Genomic DNA, 24,566 nt, shown 5'->3' on the forward strand with positions numbered 1-24,566 from the left:
TAAATCTACAAAGTGACCACACACTTTCTCTTTGGAATTTTGTACAATATTTTAGGTCAACTATGTTAGGATTGAAAGCGGATTTATCTTCCACCTCATTATTTTATTTGGACAACCTTTTTCTTCTATTAGTTTTAAATTGTGACGGCGTGCATATACTGTATATGAATAACCTTGCTTGCCTTGGAATATGAACAAGAAAACTTGTTTTTTGAAATCAAAAAGCAGTGAGGACTATCAGTTGAAAGAATTGCACAAAAAAAGACAAGACCTTTGACTTTCGACTACGTCCGGTGTCTTTTGAAGTCTCAGGATTCCATCTTGTCGAGGCATCCAGGCTAGTCTTTTTTCACAAAAGATAATCCCTGGAAGAATAAGGAAATTAGAAAGAAAATTGGGATGGGTAGAGTCCAAAAGAAACCAACAAGATTATGTGACATATCAGTATGTACTTGTCCGCGTCCGGTGGTTGGGAAACCTCTTTGGTGCGTTGATTAGCGGTCCTCAAGGCAAGACTCAGTAACAAATCCATTCATCTTGCCAGGGTCTCTTTAATGGGGTATGGTTTTATTTTATCATTACACTTTTACTATTAGTCAATAGTGTCATAATTTCAGATCATTCCGAAATGATGCAGACTGCAAGAAAAGAACCAGCAGTTTTCTAGTTTTGAGTATCTACTCCAGGCACCAACCTTTTCAATGTTTCTGTGTTGTTACAGTATGTATCCAAATCACTACAGGTGCACAAGCCATCATGTACAAACAAGTTTCACAGAGTGCATTTCGCCTCTTGTGGTGACAGTTTGGTGGCTACATCAGAGGAATGTTATCCGCTGTGAAATAATGTGGCCAATGCAAAACAAAACAAGGGCACCTTTGTTGTCGTGACTCTGTGGGAGATCCCCCACTGTCGGTCAAAAGTTTCATTGGGAGTGTTCTTCTCTGCACTCGCTATAATGATTTGTTTCTTTGGGGGTTTTTTCATCCATGTTTTCAAACCTCAGCATGATTGCAGCTTTCACTCTTCCTGCCGTGGATAACATGCGGTACAACTGGCTGTTCAGACAGGTCTGTTAAGATTGAACACACACACACACAGACTGCAGGAATTTTTCATATCTTGAATCCAAGCTAGAGGTCTTTGTGCCAAAGTGGTGTGCACGGGCCTGTTTGCCTCCAGCTCACACACACAGAGGTGGAAATCACAAATCGCCCTGCTGACATGTCTGACTGTTTCAGTTTAGAAAAACTATGGCTGCACCTCTCTTCAGCAATTGATTCCGTCAGTGGAGTGTCAGGCCCATTAGTTCCCTGCGAATCTTAATTCTCCATCTTACCCAGACAGTTTGGAAAGGTCCTTTTCTGTTCCAGCATGACTATGCCAAGTCCAAGAGCAAGGTCTACACAGAGATGGCTGGATCTAGGGAAGTCTTAGAATAGTCGACTATAGTCGATTCCATTTGGAGGAGCCTGATTTGACTATCAAGCTCTCCATCTAGTCATCCATCCATCCATTTTCTATACCGCTTCTTCCTCATTAGGGTCGCGGGGGCATGCTGGAGCCTATCCCAGCTGACTTCGGGCGACAGGCGGGGTACACCCTGGACTGGTCGCCAGCCAATCGCAAGGCCCATCTAGTCATATAAAAATGTAATTTGATCAAGATTGCACTATTCTGACTACATGCGGGTGCCGATGGCTGATGCTGACCATACATTTTTACAAATAATGTCTTTGTTGTTGTTATAAATAGCCTATTTTGATACAAAAACAGCCAAATTTTAAATGACGTGTGTTTAACAGAAGACCTATACTTAGCACACACGATTAAATAAAGTAATTTTATATCCCCACAGTGAATTTTATTGCAACAAATTAGGAGAGCTTTGGAAGGTTGTTTTTTTAATCCCTATTTTATGTGCACTTTTCTGATACGTGCCCACAGCCGTATCAGACCGTGTTTCGTCTTGCTTTCTGAATGAAGCTACTGATGGTACTGATGTTGCACACCAACCATGTTCATGGTGCCTGCATTTAACCCATCCTTTTGGGGAGCAGTGGCCAGTCATTGTGCAGCACCTAGTGTGGATGACACAGGGCACAACAGGTTGGGATACAGGACGACAGCCTGTTGAGCAACACCATCCAGACGCAAAGAGGCTCGTCCGGGATTTGAACCCGGGACCTCTCACACCCGAAGCGAGAATCATACCCCTAGACCAACGAGCCACATGCATGAATTCTATGTTAAGACACCTGAGGCAAACATGCTAACCACTTTTCTGTTCTTGGTATAAAGGCACCACTAAAGCCATTTAGTGGCTTTAGTGGCACCATAAAGCCAATTTTTGTTAATCCAGTAAACCCTGAAACACCCATTGCTGCATTGCTGAATTCATGATTTTGATTAGGATTCAATATTATTATACACATATGACCTGACAAGGGTATATCCCAAACAGAGTGGGAGCTACCTGCTTGACTCCACTGTTGTACTATAGTAGGTTGGAAAGTTCACAGTCTAGCATGCACTCCAGAGTACAGCGTCTTGATGACTTTGACTAAATTGAGGGGACATCCAGACTTTCGAATACCGTGAAAAGAAGTTTACACAATCCAAGGCCTTGGTGAAGTCATTAAAGGCGATGTGCAAGTTCTGATCTTGTTCTCTACACCTCTCCATTATTTGACGCAAGATGAAGATACCATCAGCTGTGCTTCTGACGCTTCTGTAGCCGGACTGAGAGTCGGGGTAAAGTAACTCTGCTAGCTGCTGAAGGCGTTGCAGTAGTATATCAGCAAGTAGCTTCCCCACCACGCTAAGCAACAAAATTCTATTTGACTAGGATGGCATCGATCAGGTTGGATGGCAACTTTTCTGATATCCAAAACAGGTTGAAGATGGTGTGCAGGAATGATAGCAGAGCACGTCCACCATAAACAAGAACCTCAGGTAACATACCATCAGGACCAGGTCTCTTCTTGAGCTTGCTGTTCTAGCTGCCTAGACCTCATCCATCTTAACGGGTTCATCAAACTCTTTGATAATTGGACACTGTTCAAGTTCATCAAGTATGTCCCAATCAACATCAATGGGTTGGTTTGGGAATTCTCGCTGGAGTTGAATGAAGAACACCACTCTTTGCTCTCACAGGATGAAGGTCTTTGGTTTAGGGCCATAGACCGCATTGATCATTGCATAAAACTCAAAGGGGAAGGGTCTGGTGCAAAAACATAAAACAATTTTTTTCCCTTTGTGTACTGTTCTACTGGAGCAGCAGTAAGGAGAGGAGGATTCAAACCAGTAGCTCTTCAGTTACTGGAAAACAGCTATGCCTCCTGAGCAACACCATCCAGATGCAAAGGGTGGGCTCATCTGGGATGTGAACCTGGGACCTCGCACACCCAAAGCAAGAATTATACCCTTAGACCAATGAGCCACATTCCAGTCACTGAGTAACATAACATGGATGTTTTACCTGGACAAAACTCACGCACGCAGAGAGAAAATTAAAATCCATCATGCCCAGGCAGAGGTCCGACCCCTCGATCTCATGACTGTCCGGCCAACATGCTAAACACTTCTGTTCTTGTTGGTATAAAGGCCAGGTATCCTGATACTTTGGTACGTATAGTGTAGTTATTTGTGTTAACATTAATACATGTTCTCAATCAACATAGAGTTTGGATGTGCTTGAGTTACGATTCGGGACATGACTCGCAACACATGTTATATAACAGCCGATATCTTGAGAAGGAAAAGTTGAGCTTGGGGCAGTTGTTATCCACTCTCCCACTCCCACTATCACTTACTTAACCCACCCCCCAATCTTATCCTTGACTCTTATCTGCAAAACCTGCAGCAGACCCTGCAGCCACGAAGCTTAGCCAGTCAGGAAGATGGATTGATTGTGTTCAGGGAACTTTCATGTACTGAACCCGGTACAAAGAAAAGGACCTATTTGGTGCTGGAGGCTGTGTGTTTAGTTTGTGGATTCAATTCCATGTTTAAAATGTTTAAAGAAGAAACAAATGAAGATAATACTTCAACACCTTTACATACAGTAAATTGACCGATTTTTCATAGAAACTACCCCTTTAGTGCACTTTTTGTAATAAGAAAACTAGGACCAGGACTTGATGAGAGTTCCACTATATCAAATAATATATCTCATTAATTTTATTTTTAAATATGCCAAGGGCCAATAAAAACAAGCTGCATGTAGAAAATGGCCTCAGGGCCACACTTTGGACGCCACTGGTATAAGGTTTCATAGTCCTGGTTGCAATGGCTGCAAAGCCCTTTGCTACGCCAATCAGTTTTTCCCAAGGCAAAGACTTAATAGCAGCTGCAAAGTCACAATTCTATGTTGATTAGTTGGGTTATTTGTTGTAAAATGACATTCATCAAGAAGTGAAGAGTCTCAAACAATTACAGTCAAACCTACCAAGTTTTTGTATAATTTGTTTTTTTTACGAAAATTTTTGCCAAAATTTTGCCCTGGTTTTTGTACACTGTCTTGGTTATCGTACAATATCAAACTAGTTCATTTGCCCTGTAACGTATCGTTCTGAAGAATCGAGTGCTCAAAAGAAGTACCCTACTAATTGCTGACTCACTGTTAGAGCATTTTTTATGGAGTTAGACGACTAAATACAACCCGCCAAAGGGCCACAGAAAGTTGCAAATGCCAGCAATTTGATAAAGAAGGTGAGAAACACTAACAGATTCATCACAAAATATGATGGCGTCCCCTCCCCAACAAGAGTCTTCAATAAAGTGATAATTCATCCATTTCATTCATCATTTATATGTATTTCACATTGTTTTCTGCATGCAAAACTATAATTATTCTCAATAAAAATGTTTTGTTCATATTTTGGGTGCCTGGAATAGATTAATTGGATTTACATTATTTCCATTGGGAAAAATTGCTTCGGTTTTTGTACGTTTCGGTTTTCGTCTGACATTTTATAAGGGATTAACAGTGAAAACCGAGGTGCCACTGTACCGTGATCTTTTTTTTTTAACCAAACCAAAAGACCAAAATGTTGTATTAACAGACAAATTTCCTTCATCTGTCAGTTTTGGGTTTTTTTACCAACAAAGAAAATAACAAATTGATGTCTTTGGGGTGTTTTTAGAGATTGTACAGATCCCACAGGTCCCTTTTTGAATGAATGAGTGCTTGCTAGGTGTTTTAGTCATGGAAAGGTCTCATGCTGTGCAGAGAGTGAGCAGTAAAGCTGTTTATCTCCATAAAAAAAAGAGATCTGACATTTACAAACTGTCTGCAGAGACTCCCCATATAACTCCTGACCTGTGCCAGAACCCATCCATCCTGTCTTTAAGGCCACCCTTCCCCTCGCTGTCTCTGAGCTCGGCTACATTGTAAGGCTGGATGCAAACAGCACCCTTTGTGGCTATTAATGCAGCGGTCTTTGATTTAAAGCATATTTTGAATCCTATTTTTTATGCATTCACATAAAAAATGTGCCAATAGTAAGACAGTGGATTGTGTTTGATATCATTAAATTGAAAGAACAGCTGAGACAAGAGTGAGCGTGGCTGTGTGTGAACACATGCAGGGGGGTTTAACAGAGGTATGTGGCCACTCCCTGGCTACTCTCGGCGCTCTTAATGACTTCCAGACAAAAGACTGTGTTCCCGTCATCATCACAGTGGAAGTTAATAACTGGCCCACCAGTGGGACTCCGTCACTGCCCTCTGGAAGCTGCAACTTTCAATATGAAGGTGTTCTCTCCAGCTGCAATGAAATAATATGTCTGTGCGTGCATGCAGTCACCAGACACAACATTAGGCACGCCATCACAATCTAATGTCATCCAATGCTGAAACTGTAAGTATTCCAAACATTTGACAATCAATGCGATTCTTTCGTGCAGAATTAGAGCCGAGAAGACGGTAGAGACATGACTCCATAAGTTAATGTAGCTACCAATCAATCACTGAAGAATAGTTGGGTAAATGTCCGATACAATAAATCTTACAAACATGCAATCAAATGCAACCAAAATCAGAAGCTATACATTAATAATAATCACTACCTGCTACCTGTTGCAAACTCTCACCCATATGGCAGTATGCCGATGAAATGCAAATGCTACCAATGCTAGTAGTTTGTGTGCTAGTATAACGCAGATCAGCCTTGCACTCATGGAGGGGATTCTGGTCATGATCCGGTCTGCAGGGGTCAGGAAGAGCTGGAGTTATTGAAGGGATACAACAGGAACAAAAAGTAACTGGCCACGATTCCCAGTTGAAATGAAGCTAGCATGGAAGTGTGCATTTTAATTTGTTGAATGGTGATGGTAGTCACTTGTTTATCCTGACGTAATGGTGGGCATGTTGCTGTGTGACAGAGCTGCCAGGAACAAAGTTATCTCCTGCTGTGTGCAGAAAAAATGACCCTGAGGTTGTGGGGGAGATTTAGCCAAACTTAGCATGAAAACAATTGTGAGAGGTGTTGATTAGTGCAGAGGTTCCCACGTGTTTTTTTGGATGTGAAACTTTTGAGCTGCACTTAAAGTATATACAGTGGAATCTGCTTAAGTCGGCCAACTCATCAAGAGTGTTCATTTAAGTTGGTGTTCGCATAAAATTTGAGAACGAAAGGGCTCATTTCTGTGAAAAATGGATCTGTTAATGTCAACATGTGTTGTATTGTTAACTTCATCATTATTACTAAGCAATGTGAACAGCGGCATACAGTAACTACTGTCCAGTTATACAGCATTAAATTATACACACAGTGACTACAAGTAAGCTTCAAAATAAAAGCATGGCAATATTAACCTGGATTCTAGCACCGCAACTAACAAAACACACCCATTTATTGTTTTGTTTTTTTGGAGTGCTTGCCAATGGAAGAAAGATTTGTGCATGTGGGGCGGACACAGTGAACTGTCGGGGGGCGTGAGGCAGGAAAGACTTGAGACCTGCCAACATGTGTGAATTTGTCGTACTCAGCATGCAATTTGAATGCCTTTATACTTCACTGCTTTCCATTTTGTTGCATTTTGCTGGTTTCGGTCTGTAGAGTACAGATAGATAAGTACATATTATCAGTTTCTCAATAGTATTTCAAATTGGGTGAGTGCAAAAATATTTCTGTTCCCCAGTGGGGGCATGACAGAAAATAATTGAGAACTAGAGACATACAACACACTTATTTTGGCCTCTAAATTGCATTTAAAAGGAAACAGGACCAAATTTCAGATAAACACAAAAATATTTGACTGTACAAACAATGAATGAGCACAAGAGGCTTATTTTTAAGTTAAATAAAACTGCAGTGGTTTCTCTGAAAAAGAAATATTAAATAATAATTTAATAAATGTCTCTTTAACAGAAATGCTGCAACAGTACATTGTTTACCTTTGAGTAAGGTCTCTGCAGCAGAAGCACTCCTCCACCACTGTCTCGTCAGCGAAAGATGTTTTGTTTTGCTCCAACATCCATACAATCCTTTGTAAAGACTCATTTGCACATTGCTGTGCTGAAAATTAATGTGCTATGACTCGTAGATTTTTCATACTGGGCGCTACAGTTTCTGAGCACATGAGAGACAGCGGTTTGGCTCAGGATTCTGGAAGAATGAACATATATTGGCCGGCCTTTCACTTTTAAATGTTTGGTTTTCTCTATCAACTGTTGTTACTTTTGAGCAAGCCATGGTTCTATTCGAAGAAGCGGCAAAGAAAATGGTTGGATGGATAGATGGTTGTCATCAATGGGTCTGGGTCCGGACCGAGGTCCGCCATCTGGTGATGGCTGATATAGGCTGTCCTCATGTTAGAACGTTCCGTGGTCACGACGCACTCCCATGAATTATTAACACAAGACGACCACAGGGATAAAAGCAAGGAGTTGTTGTCTTTTTATTACTGTCTCATTACATTATTGTACTTTATTCTCTCTTTATTACTATTATGTCCTCCCTGTGTTTTGTGTATACCGTATGTGTGCATGACCTAGGTATACGTTCTGACTTACACTAAAACTGGACTTACATCACAGTCTCGGAACGGAACAGAAACATTGTAGTCTATACACACTCCCAGCAGCCTCACTGATGCTTTATACAGGCTGTTGACGTCCAAGATAGTTGACAAATGCTCACGTACGGTGGCTCTGATGGGAATTTGTTTGTTGATCCTACTCCACATGCTTGGGAGTTCAAACAATTGTCGAAAATGTATAAAGGGTTTGGCAGCTTTGCTGTGACATACATACATATCACGCCTTCTGAATGCCTTATATTTTCGTTTAATTTTTGTAATTGTTATGCTTCAAAAGGCCAAGAATACTTACCATTTGCTTAAATATGCATATTATTTACCAATTATAGGCCAAATCCCACCACAAAACCATGCTCAGTTATTAATTAATACATTATTGGAAAAAAACAGCAATAGAGTGACAGCACGCTGTTTGAACCGCGATGTACCGAGGGACGACTTTAAGCCAATCCTGAAGATGCTGGTGACCACAGTCCTAAATAGCATCTGTCCTGAATTACAGTGAACCATCAAATAAGGAAAACAATGGCCGACGGCCAGTGCAGTAAGTGTACCTGCCTTTTCAGCCTTTGAGTCATGGCTTGCACAATGAGCTCAGCCTCATCTGCGTCCAATTATGTTTGTTTATGTTGTCGCTGCCCATTGTCGGCACTTCTGGCCTGTAGTTATTTACTCACATGTGTTCACATGTGGGTTGTTTCAGGTGTTCAGTATCTGATATGGGTCTGTCCAACACACCGTACATGTAAATAAAAACTTGAAACAATAGGATACAGGATAAGCATACAATTGGATCATTACAACTGTAGAGTAATTGACTACTGCAGTACTGCAGTACTGTATGTACAAAGACAATCAAAGGTTCATGGCTCACTTAATCAATTTCATACTTACAACTCTGTATACAGGAAGTATGTCATCATCCGTGTCATTTTATTAGAAGAATTGTCAGGTTTACATCAGGATACATCTTTAGGCAACCAGGACTGGAGGCAATGCTGCAAATAGAGCAGATATCAAGTAAATGTACTGTATTTAGCTCTATGTTTTACTAGAAATTTGAATGGTTTCGTGATTTTGCTTTTAATTTGTTGTTCAAGATTATGTATTATTGTTTGGCTATATGTGCCCTGCAATTGGCTGGCGACCAGTCCAGAGTGTGCCCCGCCTCGCGCCCAGGGTCGGTAACAATACCAAGAAAATAATACAATTATTCCCTTTTACTACAAACAATCGTTTGAGCAAAATAACGAGCACAATAAGTTAACACAAGCAAAAAACTACCATTGGCTCTCATTCATATCCTTTAGTTTGTCGACCACAAAGCCCACCTGTGTCTAATGACCGAGTTTTTAAACAAACACAAATACAGTACAACAACAACAACAACAATTTAACAATATGAACTACACAACAAAGAACACATATCTTTGTGAAAATAAACACACAGTAGCTAATATTAACTTGATACTGATACCCCCCATTGGTATTGATACTATCAATATTTATATTGATCCACACACCCCCACCCACCAGGACTAAACAGATGAAATTGTTGATACAAGTCTTCATACAAGAAATAACCATGCCAATAATCTCTTGAAAAACACATGTTTGATATTGTTTCTAGATTTCATTTCCCGTATCCAGGAGGGTCCAATTTTTGTCATACGTTCCCGACCTTTCACCTAGCACGTCAGACCCCCCCCCACAGCTTACTGCATCACTGCCAGGAACCGGGGAGGGCAAGAGTGGAGGCTGCGGGGAGGGGGGGAGTTCGGTGGACAGCCAAGGCATAAGAGTCTATTGTTGCCATATGTTGTAGATACAGTGTACATAGTGGGGACAGCGGGAGTGAAAAATGAACCCAGCAAGCCTTACTTTTCATGCTCGCTTGGGTTGAAAAGACACACAGAACAGATTGTCGGTACGAGTTTTGTACAACTCTCTGGTGCACATCTTGAACTGACCTACAGCAAAGTAAGATTGCAGGAGAACTTCATACATCGCCACAGCAATGACATATACAGTTCGGGAATGAATGCCGTCATAATTTTGCTCCCATAATCATTTATTTGAATTGTTCTTTTATAGCTTGGAATGATTATACAGCATACTCTTCAGTGAAGTTTGAATTTAATGTAATGTACTGTAATTTACACTAGGGGTGGGAATCTGGCCACCTCACAATTCGATGCGATTACGATTCAGAGGCCTGCGATGCCTTGATGTAACTATTATCGATGCATCTTGATGCATCTTGATGCATCTTTTTTTGTGATCTTCAATAATCAATCAAAACTGTGGGAGAATACAATTCGCTCTGGATGTGAACACGGTCACAGCCTCTCATTGCCTCTCATGTGCATGGTTTGCTATGCGTTGGCGATGAGTTTCGCCAATCAGTCGTTCCGTGTGCGGCGCCCTTTACACCACCATAAATTGTCCGGGTGGCACTTCCGCTTTCCGTCTTTTTGTTCTGTTTTTTTTTTGTTCCGTCAGCATCGATTATTGACATTCATGAAACGATTAATAATCGTCAATGTCTGCATCGCGATGCATCTAAGAATCGATTATTTCCCCCACCTCGAATTTACACCGGGTCAAAATTACAGTGGATCCCCTTACATCAACAATTCAGGATTCAGAGCCTTGCAAATTCGCAGATTATTTGTCAAAGTATTTTTGTATTTTTTTTTCCTCAGAAAACACATCTCATTTGCTATAAATCAGTAATAATCTATAAATACGTGATAATACAGGTAAAATGTCAGAGTGCAGCTTCCAGCCTCTTATTGGCAGTAATGCATCAGTCAGTTGTAAACAAGCTCCAGTAAGCAGAAGAAGCCAGATGCATGCCTGTAGCAAAGGTTATGGAGAAGTATTTAAAACTCTTTAACACCAAATCTGTCGCCGCTGAAAGGATTTTAAATGCTATTTTTAATCTACCATAGGTCTTGAACCGGTGGGGAAAAACACTAAAGACTAAGACTAAACACTAAAGACTGCGCTTTCCCAATGTTGGATATACAGTAACATTTTGGAGTTATAAAATGTCAAGTAGATTTACCCCAGTAATATAATCATACAAATACCCAGAGGTCCGCCTCATTGACCTGAGGTGTCCTGTCAGTGTGTATCATGTGAAGTGTTGCAGTGTTCTGCCAGCAACCAGAGGTGGAGATAGGGTGCGTTTACAGGAACCGCAGCAACTCAGCTATCATGTTTCTCCCGCTGACCCACATTGGATATCAGGAGAAGCTCCCCTTCCCACAGCACAAACATGCAACAATTTGCTTCCCTCCTCCTGCTCGATAGCCAGCTGTTTCCACTTGACAGCCTTGTCCCTCTGCCTCATTTCCCATCATGCTTTCTACCTTATCATACTGTCACATTTTCTCTTAAACGCCCCATAACAACAGGTGTGTCATCTCAGAGCTGTTATCACACAAACAAACAACACAAACACACATGTCAACTGCATTCCTTCTAGATGAACTCACATTTTCACACGTTCTGCAGTTTCCTGGAGTGTAAGCTGGTAATGGACACAGGTCTTTATATCATCAAGTATTACAGTCGGATCAAGTCGTTGGGACAACTGAACAGAAGGGGAAAAAAGCTATATGAAATAGTCTGTGTCATTCTTCCAACTATACAAGGGAACCCGTTTAAATCGACACCTCTCGGACTGGCTGACTCATGTCAACACAAGCCGTTGTTGACAGGTTTTCATTAACTATTTGGTGCTCTTATCGAACAAAGCTGCTCCGGAAATTTTGTTGTATGTCTTGACCACAATGACAATAAAGCGGGTGCTGTTGTTATGAAGCTTACTTTGCACTAAACAGGAAGTCACTGTGTACACGTGTTGTGTTGCTGTTGTCATTTCACACAATTTAACAATAATGATGAAATTAACAATACTAAAACACATAAACTGATCCATTTTTCATAGAAATGCCCTCTTTGGTCTCAAATTTGATGTCGACTAAAGCCATATACTGTATGTCAACATCAAGTTAAGCGGACACTTTTTAGTAATAATAAGGACATGGTGGACCACGATTGGATGTCTTGGTCCACATAGACGGGTTGTCAAAATGAACGGGGCCAACTTAAGCGGGTTCCACTGTAGTCTGTGTCATTTTTGCAACTATTAAGAAACCCAGGATTTTTTTCCAGTTCATCCAGAAGAACATATGTGAGGCCAGTGTTCAGTAATGCTGGACAAGATGCCCTGGCTGACAATCTGTTCTAGTTCATCCTCCATTTGGCACAGCAGTTCCACATCAAACTCATCCAACCACGCCTTTATGGGCCTTGCTAATGGAAAAGAAAAGGGCCTTGCCCAAATTGTTCTTATGAAGTTGAGAGAATAGAAATTTCCAAAATGTCAGTGTACTAATGTCTGTTTGATGACAGGCTAACCCGCCTGATAAGCTCACTGCATTTTGCATCCTGTGGAAAAAATGGGTGGCTCACCGCCCCCTCTTTTTGAATCAAGGAGTTGTGTGAGTTGACCAGCAGCCGGCGGCATCAGTTGTGCATACAGTAGTCACAGACACACCTGCAAAAAAACGGAAAAATGCCTATTTTTCATACTCGAAGCCTGATAATATGTCTTGGCAGTTATTAAACAAATTTAAAATTTAGTTTTACTAACAAAATTCAGTGTCATCATACAAAATATGCACTTACACGTCATCACATCTTGACAAAGCATCTTCCGGTGCTAAAAAATGTTGAGTGAATTGCCTTATGAGACAGCGCTCTCTGCTGGATGAAAAGCCGCATCACTCATTTTCCCCTGCAGATAGTGCCGAGTGGTTGTTCTAGTTTTCTATTGTGACTTCCTAGTTCACTGTTCCATTGTGGTTTGACTGGTTGTAAAGCATGAAGCATAAAATTATCACCCAGTTCCGTTTCACCTTGTTAGTTAACTCCACTACAACCATTACCATCAATTTTACACTTATTTTTCAAAGGTATTAATTTACATAAAATTATAACTCAATTTTCAGTGAAAATAAGCAGATATTCAGTTTTATTTTGACTATAGCTAAAATCAGAGGCATATGAATCGATTGATTATCACAGACTGGTACGTGTGAAAATGAAAGGAAATCATTGATGAGCAAAATTGACCCAGGAATATCGCAGGAGTTTAGACTTTGGGGATGACCAGTCACATGCTTCCACCCAGTTTCAAACCATGGACCTTTCGCATGTGAGGGAAACGTGATAACCGCTACACTATGGAAACTGCTGGAAGGGCCCGCCTTTTGACAGGACCGTCGAAATAATGCCAGTCTAACCGGACAGCACCGATGCTTATTCGTCATGTGCACTATCGTCTCCTCAGTATTGTCTGTGTGGAGGATGAGGTGGTTGTTGTCAAACAATGACTCCACACTGCCACCTCATTCCTATAAGTCTCTTCGTGCAGGCCCGTGATGTGTCCGATCACTGTGGTGTCATCGGGAAATAAACATGGACTATGTTTAGATTTCACTGGTTGAAGTCACCAGCTACCATGAAAACGGCGTCAGGGAACCTGTGCACCATGTGCACTCGGCTCTGCATGACATGCTGGGGTATGTTGAACAATCCCACAGATATCAAGCACGGTGAGATGTAGCCTTTCCCCAGCGCCTTAGGCCACAAGGCCATACTACCTAGGAAGATACCTTTCAGAGGAGAAATTTGGCAGCATTATGAGATGGCAGATATTTGGAACGGCAACCCTTTGTGCTGACTTCACTCCTTTGGCGAATCAACACCAAACCATGTCCATCCTAGTCCTCGTTAGCAATTCGCAATGAAAAGGGATATGCCAGCGGTGGGATTTCAACCCGTACCTCCTAAGAGACAGGAGCCTTAATTTTGCACTTTAGAGCGCTCTGTGGGTTTTTCCCTTTTGCCGACACTGAAGGAAAGTCAAAAGGAACTTCAAAAAGGACAATACAATTTGACATATCAGCAGAGTGGCGCAGCGGAAGCATGCTGGGCCCATAACCCAGAGGTCGATGGATTGAAACCATCCTCTGCTAATTTGCGTTGTTTAATGTTCCATTTACAGTCCACTTTTTAACGCTGCGTTCGTGTCAGACGTTGTAACGACCACCCCGCGGAAGATCGAGGTTCATTTGGCTGATTTTGACATTTTTTTCTGTGCTTCACAATTTCACGGAAGGCAGCACTCACGATGTTCATCTTTGAGATCTGCCCACAAAAGAACTCCCTGAGTGTTACGACGTCTGTAATCGGCTCTTCATGAGGTGCTGGCGTATGTTACACAATCCTACAGACATCAAGCACACTATCTTGTTACCATTTGCTTATTTATAGAAGTAAGAAAAGAAAGGATAACAACCTTGTTTCCACCCGGTTTCAAACCGGGGACCTTTCACGTGTGAGGCGAACGTGATAACCACTACACTATGGAAACCGCTGTAGCACCCTTCCCTTTTAACAGGACTGCTGAAATAATGCTGGTCTATCCGGACAGCGCCGATGTTTATTTCTCATGTCCACTACCATCTCCTCGGTCTTGTCTGTGTTGAGGATGATTTTGTTCTCACACAATGATTAATTTTTTTTCTTGTTGACTAGAAATGACGTGCAATGACTGTGAAAGGTGGTCTGTGCAACGTAATATACAGTATTTCTAATAAGCCCATTTAAGGATATCCTGTACAGCGTTAAACCGACTTCAAAACATTTGCCGCTGACAGTAATGCTTGGGTTGTACACATGGTGTCATTATAAACACAGTGATGAAATGGCCCAGTGTTCTCAGTCCAACATTTTCGTTTCCACTTTGACAGGTTGAAACACAAGCAGCTGTTCAGTTGTTTCTACCATGACTACCTGAGGGTATACTTCCCGGAAGCCTTTTTGGGCTTTTAAAGGCATGAAAGTACCATTTGAATGTGTTTTTTTACTCCAAGGCTAATCCTAAACAAAATTTTAAAAAAAATCATAAATCATATTCTGACTGAAAAGACCTTCCATAAGATTAATACAGACATGAAAGGCATTCACAGGCCAACTCATTTTAGCGTACGGGTTGACACTCGTAGTCCGGTACACTGGTCAGGACCAAAAAGAGATCTGATTTGCAGTCACGCTTGTATTTTTGTTAACGGACAGAATAATGTTCTCAGTTAAGCATATGCATTAAGTCGCACCTCATGTACATTGTCTGAAGACCTCGCACTCAAAACAACATGACGTCTACTGGGTCACATACACATGTAGGACTTTTTTCTGTCGCAGATTTTTACCATCTAAGATGGAAAAAGAGGATATAAATAATATAAAGACGTCATGCGCAAATCTTTTTGAAAGTTTTTAAAGTGAAAGTTACGGATGATTTCATGCGCCCTTAAAAAGCAATGAGGCTCTTGCTAATAACTATGACTCTATTCTTTATGTATGTTCCAGAGTACTGAGCGAGAGGAGCCAATAGAAGTGGATCCAGCCCCGACACATGTTGGACTTGAGAACGGACACACTGCATCAACAGGTACCCACAAGTGTTTCACATCATGGCAGTACAACATGTCCTCACATTCAGAGCTCAAGCACAAAAGTGACGTCAACCAGTTGAGTGATTTTACTCCTGGGGATCACTTTACTTGGGCATGGTGAGCGATAGCCTGTAAAAATAGTTGAGTAATGTTTTGGGTGGTTCTTGGGGAGATTTGTCAAGTCAGGCAGATTAATGCCAGACTCTCAATCTCACAGTGATGTCATCACAGTTCTCTTCTTTATTATTACCAGTAAACATGGACTATAGTCCAGAAATGTTAAAAAACACTAAACTGTTACTAGGATGCATGATCTAACATGTAAGTGTGAGTAAAAAAGTACTTCATTAATGTTGAAAACTAGGAATGAGCCGGATACTCGTTATAAATGAGTATCTGTTACGGATAATGCTTTTTTGCCGAATACGAGCATGAAACGAGTACATCTTGTCATTATCCGTAATTGTGATGAAAGAAAATCCTCATTATGTATTCACTCTTCATGCTCTGTGACTGGCCAGTCACACACAGCGACCGCCCCTCCCGAGAAACACTGTGGAGGCTGGAGCCACAGAGGAGTTGATCGGTGCCTCATTCACACACACGGTGCAGTTAGCAAGTTGAAAACGGCTCGTGTGGCGTTGCCCACTACCTCCACTTTATTAGGTTTTCCTCAGCTTGCCTCTATTTCAGTTTGTAGCTAATGTTACATGGTAAACCTAAAGTACACGTTGCATTTGACAAGACAGCGCTGTGCAGGCTTGTGTTGCGTCAGTCACTTATGCAACTCAATTGGGGTAGCATGACTGCTTTTTTCATTGAAATGTTTTTTTTCTTATTCCATGAAGTCATCATAAAACAGACGTGCCACCTACAATATAAGAATTTTGTTAATTTTCAGTTGGCAGTACACAGACAGTGGTAACAGTAACCTGTGTTGACTAGCCACAACATTAGGCACAGCTGCAAAGCTACATCAAACATTCTGCCCATATGGCTATCATTACATTATATAAACCTCCAAAAAGCGCCAACAACACTCCATTTACATAATGCGCTTTGGGTGGTTACGACAGTTTTCATACCCACTTTGCATTTCGTGTTCTTTTGCTCAACATCATCTTTGTGGAACCCAAAACAAATCTCCCTGGGACTGCGGTCCACAAATATGAATGTATCGTACATACCATGGCATACATCCTGTACACACATGTACAGGACCAACCTACCACAACCATGTCAGGAAATATATTCCAATAATAATAATAATAATAATAATAATATTTATATTTATAAACATAGTGACTTTCTAATTTTTCTAACATGGGAGGAACACCTCACCAAGGCATTAGGGGAATCTGGTGTGGTAGCCTCAACACTGGGTCTCTGCTTTGCAGCTGATGTAGTTCTGTCGGCTTCGTCAGGCTGTGATCTTCAACTCTCACTGGGGCGATTGGCAGCCGAGTGTGATGTAGCTGGGATGAGAATCAGGACCTCCAAATCTGAATCTCATGAATTCAGATTAGGAGGTCCTGATCACCAAGGGTAGTCTACCATAAAATGCATTGTTTTATCAATGCTATGATGACCATTTATATGTAGAATGCCACTCAGTAATTTGATCATCCATCTATTTTTTAAAGTTAGTTTTAATGTTTCTGGTTAACGCAGGATGATGAACAGATGATTTCGAGAGTGGCAGTGTTTGGGGTAACAGTTTCATTGATGGCATATACTGTATGTGACTCAAAAGGTCAGCCCATCCAGATCTTAAGTTCAAATATGTCCTACTATTTACTTGTAAAAACAACTGCTTAAAAAAAATAACAGCAGAAATTCAAGCATGGCTTTAAAACTGTTACTGATACTGTATTATCTCAACATGTTTTTCCAATCAGAACATTCCTTGTTGGTATCTGGAAAGAGGTCTCCACACAATGACTTCCCTCATGAGCACACAGCTCCAGTTGCCATGCGAATGGCCCACTTCCCCATCACCGCTACCACCAAAACAGCAGAAGCCAAGGGCTCCTCCGACTCTCCTGGCAGCCCCATTGCGTCGCATACTTCTCCAGTCTTAGAAGCCTTCCCTCTTAGCCAGTCAGCTGCCAGCACAATCACAATCCAGCCTCAACCAAGAGCAGAGTCCCCAATTCAACCAGGTGGTTATGAGAACCATTAAGTACTTGGTTCTAAAATTTGCTTAACATTTGGTTTGACTTCCTTTCTGTTAGTGTCTTCTGTGAAGACATGGACCCCCATCAGACCCGTGGGAATCTCACATCTTCAAGGTGAGCCTTCACTAGCAGACCACAGTCATGTGATAGTGATTACTGTTATTGTCTTTGCAGAAAAGGCAGGTTTGGCCCCTGCAAAAACTGTGACTTATGCAGGGCTACCTCACCATGACAGGTCAGTAATGAATGACATGTTTTACGGCAAGTAAGATATGACTGGCTCAATATGTGTGTCCATCCTGCAGAAATGATGGCGATAAAGGCAAAGACAGACCCTTTGGGCAGGGGGCAGAAAGGAGGCGAGAGCTGGTGAGGTCACAGACTTTGCCAAGAAACATTGGGGGTCAGGCACGGCGCTCTATCTTTGAGAGGTTGGACTCAGAAGCCAGTAACAGGTGAATACACTTCACCACTCGTATTAGTTGGTTCGGGATTAATAATGCTGGATTCAAAAATCTCGGCCTGCTATTTTCCCTCTGTACAGTCACCCCAAACCGGTGGAGTCCAAACCCAAACTGAAGCGTTCCCAAAGTTTTGGTGTTTCCAGTGCAAGCAGCATCAAACAAATCCTTCTTGAGTGGTGTCGCTCAAAGACAGTAGGCTACCAGGTAATATACTTTAAAAAAGACATTATATTGCCATTGACATTACCTTGTAGATCCAAGATTCTCAAAAGGGGGTCCAGGGAACCCTCAGGAGTCCACGAGCCATAGGTTAGTGGGCCACAAAATAATTTCTGTAATAAATGACGTTATGGCATACTGTTAAAAAGTGCATAACTATGAATTGGAATCACTAGGCCAATAAACCAAACATTCTGAGCCAACAACCATCACTTACGTTAGGCGTAGTCAATTTAAAACATGACTGTAAGGCACCAGGTAAATCACTCTCTTCCATACATTAACATTAACTAATAACTAATTCACAAAATTAATTCATTTAAACTTTTTCTTGATTTTTTCCATTTTTGCAAATTGTGGTTTCAGCAGAATGTGTTTATTTTGTGTTATTCTGTTAATTGATGGTTTTGTGGGCTTTTTTTTAACAACAAAACTAGGTAAAAGTGATGTTAAATGTTCAGCTGTCCATTAATTTGTAATTATTTTGCATCATTTTAAACTATAATTATTGTCTATAAAATGTGTTTTGGTTTGAGTCGGATCTTCTGGAATGGATTAATAACGTTAAGCAAGCAACACTGTATATCCAACCTTTCATTAATACAATGAACATTTTTTTTATGTGATAAGTTAACATCTCACTCTTAACATCAGTTCTTGTACAACCGGCGCAGGAGTCTGGTTCGCATTGCCAGCAGTAAGTCAAGCCTGTTTCTGGTGAACGTTGGCCTCCGCCAAGGCTGCCCTTTGTCACCGATTCTGTTCATAACTTTCATGGACAGAATTTCTAGGCGCAGCCAAGGTGTCGAGGGAGTCCAGTTCGGTGGCCTTAGGATGTCGTCTCTGCTATTTTCAGACGATGTGGTCCTGATGGCCTCATCGGGATGTGACCTGCAGCGTTTACTGGGACGGTTTGCATCTGAGTGTGAAGCTTCTGGGATGAGACTCAGCACCTCCAAATCTGACGCCATGCTTCTCAGTCGGAAAAGGGTGGATTGCTCCCTCCGAGTTTGGAATGAGGTCCTGCCCCAGGTGGAGGAGTTCAAGTATCTCAGGGTCTTGTTCACGAGTGAGGGAAGGTTGGAGTGTGAGGTCGATAGGCGGATCGGCGCAGCGTCTGCAGTAATGTGGTCGCTGTACCGGACCGTCGTGGTGAAGAGGGAGCTGAGCCAGAAGGCAAAGCTCTCAATTTACAGATCGATCTATGTTCCCACCCTCACCTATGGTCATGAGCTTTGGGTCGTGACCGAAAGAACAAGCTCACGGATAAAAGTGGCTGAAATGGAGTTTCCTCCGTAGGGTAGCTGGACTCACCCTACGTATGAGATAGGGTGAGGAGGTCGGTCATCCGGGAGGAGCTCAGAGTAGAGCCGCTGCTCCCTCACATCGAGAGGAGCCAGTTGAGGTGGCTCGTGCATCGAGTCCGGATGCACCCCGGACACCTCCCTGGTGAGGTGTTCCGGGCATGCCCAGAAGAGAAGGGCATGTCTCACAGCTGGCCTGGGAATGCCTTGGTGTCCTCCCGGTGTAGCTGGAGGAGGTGGCCGGCGACCGGGAAGTCTGGGCTTCCTTACTGAGACTGCTGCCCCCACGACCCGGACCCGGATAAGTGGAGGAAAATGGAATGGAAAGTTAACATCTCGAACAGGGGGTTAATGAAAGTGAAAGTTCTTGAGAGGTCATGTGTATTGTTGTATGCACGTGTTTGTGAGTGTACAGGGTTGGAGGTATACAGTAGTTAGTCATGGCTAAGTGCTTTGACATATTGCTGCACAGTTACTCAGCAGCCTGTGCCAGAGTGCCATGTGGCCTTAGTTAGTCCAATTAGACATAGCCACTACTTTAAATGGCTAAAAGGAAACACTCCATTGTTCATCTGATGACCTGACACTTTACATCTCACTCAAACATAAGCACTTGGGACATACTAGTAGTTAAGATTCACTCAGAGAAATAATGTAGGGGATTAAGAAATAATCAATCTTATCAATTTTTTGTGCTAAAATGTGGGTTAAATAAGATGTATAGATGTTGAATTTTCAAGTAGGGACATTTTTATTCATGATTTTTGATATCATGTATTGTTTGTGTGTTTGATGGCTAATTGACTTTTGACGTTGTTTCTAGTAACCTTTCACCTATGATCTTACCCTGAAGGCTAATTGTTACACAACATCCTGACCAAGCTATTTGATCTCCCTTTCTCTGCAGAACATAGACATTCAGAACTTCTCATCCAGTTGGAGTGATGGGATGGCTTTCTGCGCTCTGGTCCACTCCTTCTTTCCCACCGAGTTTGACTATGAATCCCTGTCACCGGCCAACCGCAAGCATAACTTTGAATTAGCTTTTGGAACTGCAGAGTGAGTTGCAGTAAATATGTGTAATGTCCCCAAGAAACCATGAAGCTTTGTCAAAAAATGGGTAGGGTTAGGGTTCGGGGTTAGAGGGTTAAGGGGTTTGAGTTAGAAAATTGGGGTTATGGTTTGGGAGGTTAAAGTTGGTGTGTTAGGAAGTAAGAGATAAGCCCTCCCCTCCAAAAAGGGAAGGAAGCACAGTCCTTTCCCTGGTTCAGACCCCTCCCCTGTTGAGACCCAGACCTCTTGAGTCCATACCCTAGTTTTACTATTCCTTACCACTCCGTCCCCTTGTGTGCAGTGGCCCCAATGTTTGTGCCCCTTATGTTCAGGCCTTTGCGACGTTTCAACTCTTTCTAACTTTATTCCAATTAGGGTTAGGGATTTTTCAGCCGGGCACGGTGGCCTAGTGGTTAGCATGTTGGCCACACTGTCAGGAGATTGGGAATTTCTGGGTTCGAATGGGTGGGTTTTCTCTGGGTACTCCAGTTTCATCCCACATTCCAAAAAAACATGCATGTTAGGTTAATTGGCGACTCTAAATTGTCCATAGGTATGAATGTGAGTGTGAATGATTGTTTGTCTATATGCGCCCTGCGATTGACTGGCAACCAGTCCGGGGTGTATACTGCGACCCGAGTGAGGATAAGCGGTATAGAAGATGAATGGATGGCTTTTCCAGAGGAAGCACAAGCTGGTTAGGAAGTAAGAGTTAGGGTTAGTGTGTTAGGGTTAGGATTTTGGGGTGTTGGGTTAAGGTGTTAGGGTTATCGGTTTTAGGGTTAGGTATTTAACACTGGGGTTATGGTTAGGGTTGGGGTGTTGGAGATTAGGGTTAGGTTTGGGTTAAAGGGTGAGGGTCAAACGTCAACAAACATAATTTTCCTGGATTTCTCAGGCTTGTAGAATGAAGACGACTCTTCCTTCAAAAGTACTGTAATACACTCATGGTCCTAAAATTAGCAGAGCTAGAAGTTGCATCTGGTGTGTGGGAAACAATGGATTTAATAGTGACAAAACATTTGAAAGCAAATAATCTCTCCTGCTAAACTTTCACTTTTTTTCCTCACTTTTCTACATATTAGTGGTATTTTGTAACACATTGCATTGGTTGCAGTGTGTTTATGCAACCACACAACATCATCAGCCAACTATGTATCACATCAGCCTAATAACCCAAGACCGTAAAAACAATAATTTGCTACATTTGCGTGGAGTTTTTTTTTTCCATTTCAAATGTTCTAATACGTTACCTTATCGGCCATATTCGACTTTCACAGTTAAGACAACATGTGATGGTAATGTCAATCAAGGAACGTACTATAGTACTGTATATCATGGACGTGAAGTGTATGTCAGTTGTAAAGAACACTTGACATAAGAATATATTATTCTCTGTATGTTACCACCATTGTAGATTTAAGATGATCTGAGTGACAAAACAATATTCTCCTTCAGGATGCACTGAATCAATCCTGTAGAATTGTGTTGCCTTTACGTTGACCCCATAATAATATCAAAGTTGAGAGACTTGGAGGATTTATTATTATCATTATTATTATAAGCCACTCTTTCATTTGAAATCACGTCTTAACGCGTACACCATGTGACGTTCTCATTCATCACATTCTATCCCATCTATTACAAGGTAGTCAATACCCATGCTACTGGGTAGCACACAAGAGCATGTCATAAAGTCTGGACATATAACATACACATATAAAATGCATATATTATACAGTTATTTTAAATGAATGAATGAATAATTCATTTAAAATAAATTATAAATTACACAATTCATTATTTTACAAAATATTTCAAATTGCATAAGTAAATACAAATAGATAATAATATAAATTGAAATATATTAAAATAAAAAAGAGCAAAGTATAAATAAAATAAATTCAAAAACCTATTCAATCAAAAAGAAGATATTTATTTAATTTTAAATATATGATGTATGTAATTTTTCCCCTCATTTATCATATTCTCTCCAATGAATTACAAGAAAGTCAGTACCCATGCTACTGTCCCACATTATGCATTATAGTTATTTTTTTTTAATAGGTAAATGTTCTAACAGTGTCAAAGTGCCTTAGTGGTGGAAAAGCGCTATACAAGTGAAAGACCATTTATTTATATTCTATTATTTATTTATACACATCAAATTTAATATTTTAAAATATATTATCCTTATTTTTCCGCCTTTGTCTCCAGAGTCAAGGCAAGCTGTGACCGGCTTATCGAAGTAGATGACATGATGATCATGGGTCGCAAACCAGACCCCATGTGTGTCTTCACCTACGTCCAGTCCCTCTACAACCACCTGCGCAAGTTTGAATGAACGCCCTTCTTTTTTGCAGGGGTCAGGTCCTGAGCAATTGGTGCATCATAAAAGACTGGACTGCCCTCTTTTGGTGAATTGGAGCACAGTATAATGTGTGTGCGTGCGTGTGTGTAAATCCCATTCAATGAAGAGAAGTGTTAGACAGTGTGTTATTTGTTTTAAAGTGTCATTTTCCAACAATTGTTGTTATGATTATCACATTTTGTGTACGTTAACTCATAAGAACGCAGGCCCATTTGTGCTTAAAAGAAATGCGTGATTTACATATATGTTACATTGTTCATATTAAATGTATTCCTTGTTTGAAAATAATAAGTTTTTTGTACTGAATACCACAAACGTATTTTGAATGGAAAGAAAGAACATATATTAATTCAAAATAATTGCAATTTATTGAGTGGCTAATTAGATTTTTTTCGACTGTTACAAATACGTCGCATCAGGGTTTTCCGTCAGGATAATAATGTGCGATATCTTCCTAGCTTGTTTTATATGAATTCATTGAAGAAATACAATAAGAAAAGTAGAATTGCAATATATTTGACACTCCAGTAAAGCGTAGGAAATGATGAATGTCTTTGTCACAACCTTTTAATGACAAAAAATAGCTTTCAGAAATGGGCTAGCTTACCTGACACAAATGAATTTTGAGGATGCCATATTCCGGCTGGGATAGTCACATGAGTATGTCTACGTGTACAGGGCACCGTTTAGGACATTTAACAAGCGTTTGCGGGTTGTGAATGGTTACGTTTGAAACAGTAGGTTGCCTATGAATTGTCGTAAAAAAAAGTACAAAGAATAAGCAATGTTGTAGTGTGTATAAAATGAAACTGAATGATGATTTTGTTACACACCGTATGCTGTGACATTGTTGTGATCAATAAAAAATATATATTATTGCCTTTTGTACATGTTGGTTTAAATAAATACATCGGAAAGTGACTAAAAAATAAAATATATATTTTTTAAGACAGACAATTTAACATTCACGTTTCACTTTCCTATTTGTCACACATTTTCTATTGTGTGTTTATTTGCTAGTGTCGAGAGGCAGCTGAGGTCATGTGACAGAGCATCACGTGGAGAGATTTAAGCTTAAATAAAGATTGAATATGCCACGTTGATGACCAAATGATGCATTTTCCAACTACTCTGAACAATATGTCTAAAAATACTTGTTTATTATCTTTCTGAAAAATGTTTGCATAATTTATGTTGATTTGCACAGGAAATTTCACTTTCTGTCATGCCTTTTTTTCTTTTTAAAGTAAAAAAGAAAAATGACATTGGCCCCGTTTTGATAGAAATGCTACATTACATGTTTCTTATTTATATTCATTTCATTTTTGGTGGTAATTAGGGCTACCAAAAATCGTTTTATTTTTTATTTCTACTGTTTTGTTTGGACTTAAGGTTACC

General features: G+C 40.9%; 1 protein-coding gene and 2 non-coding genes across 4 annotated transcripts in view; 1 reads left to right on the plus strand and 2 right to left on the minus strand.

Moving 5' to 3' along the window:
* Window positions 1-24,431, plus strand: part of smtnl (smoothelin, like) — a 28,702-nt gene extending 4,271 nt beyond the window's left edge. Inside the window, exons 3-10 of one of the 2 annotated variants that reach the window (XM_054795090.1) lie at window positions 15,495-15,576; window positions 17,479-17,742; window positions 17,815-17,871; window positions 17,932-17,992; window positions 18,063-18,212; window positions 18,302-18,425; window positions 20,652-20,803; window positions 23,015-24,431. In XM_054795090.1, coding sequence (XP_054651065.1) covers window positions 15,495-15,576; window positions 17,479-17,742; window positions 17,815-17,871; window positions 17,932-17,992; window positions 18,063-18,212; window positions 18,302-18,425; window positions 20,652-20,803; window positions 23,015-23,141 — 1,017 coding nt within the window. In that variant the 3' untranslated portion in view covers window positions 23,142-24,431. Of the gene's footprint in view, window positions 1-15,494; window positions 15,577-17,478; window positions 17,743-17,814; window positions 17,872-17,931; window positions 17,993-18,062; window positions 18,213-18,301; window positions 18,531-20,651; window positions 20,804-23,014 lie in introns of those variants that run through there. The other variant, XM_054795091.1, reaches the window with a different exon arrangement.
* trnap-cgg (transfer RNA proline (anticodon CGG)) lies at window positions 2,160-2,231 on the minus strand. Its single transcript has one exon. It is a non-coding gene; the product is annotated as a tRNA-Pro (tRNA).
* Window positions 14,424-14,496, minus strand: trnav-cac (transfer RNA valine (anticodon CAC)). Its single transcript has one exon. It is a non-coding gene; the product is annotated as a tRNA-Val (tRNA).
* Window positions 24,432-24,566: the final 135 nt, after the last annotated feature.

The sequence above is a fragment of the Dunckerocampus dactyliophorus genome, chromosome 12 (assembly GCF_027744805.1).
Source record: "Dunckerocampus dactyliophorus isolate RoL2022-P2 chromosome 12, RoL_Ddac_1.1, whole genome shotgun sequence".
Lineage (NCBI taxonomy): Eukaryota > Metazoa > Chordata > Actinopteri > Syngnathiformes > Syngnathidae > Dunckerocampus > Dunckerocampus dactyliophorus.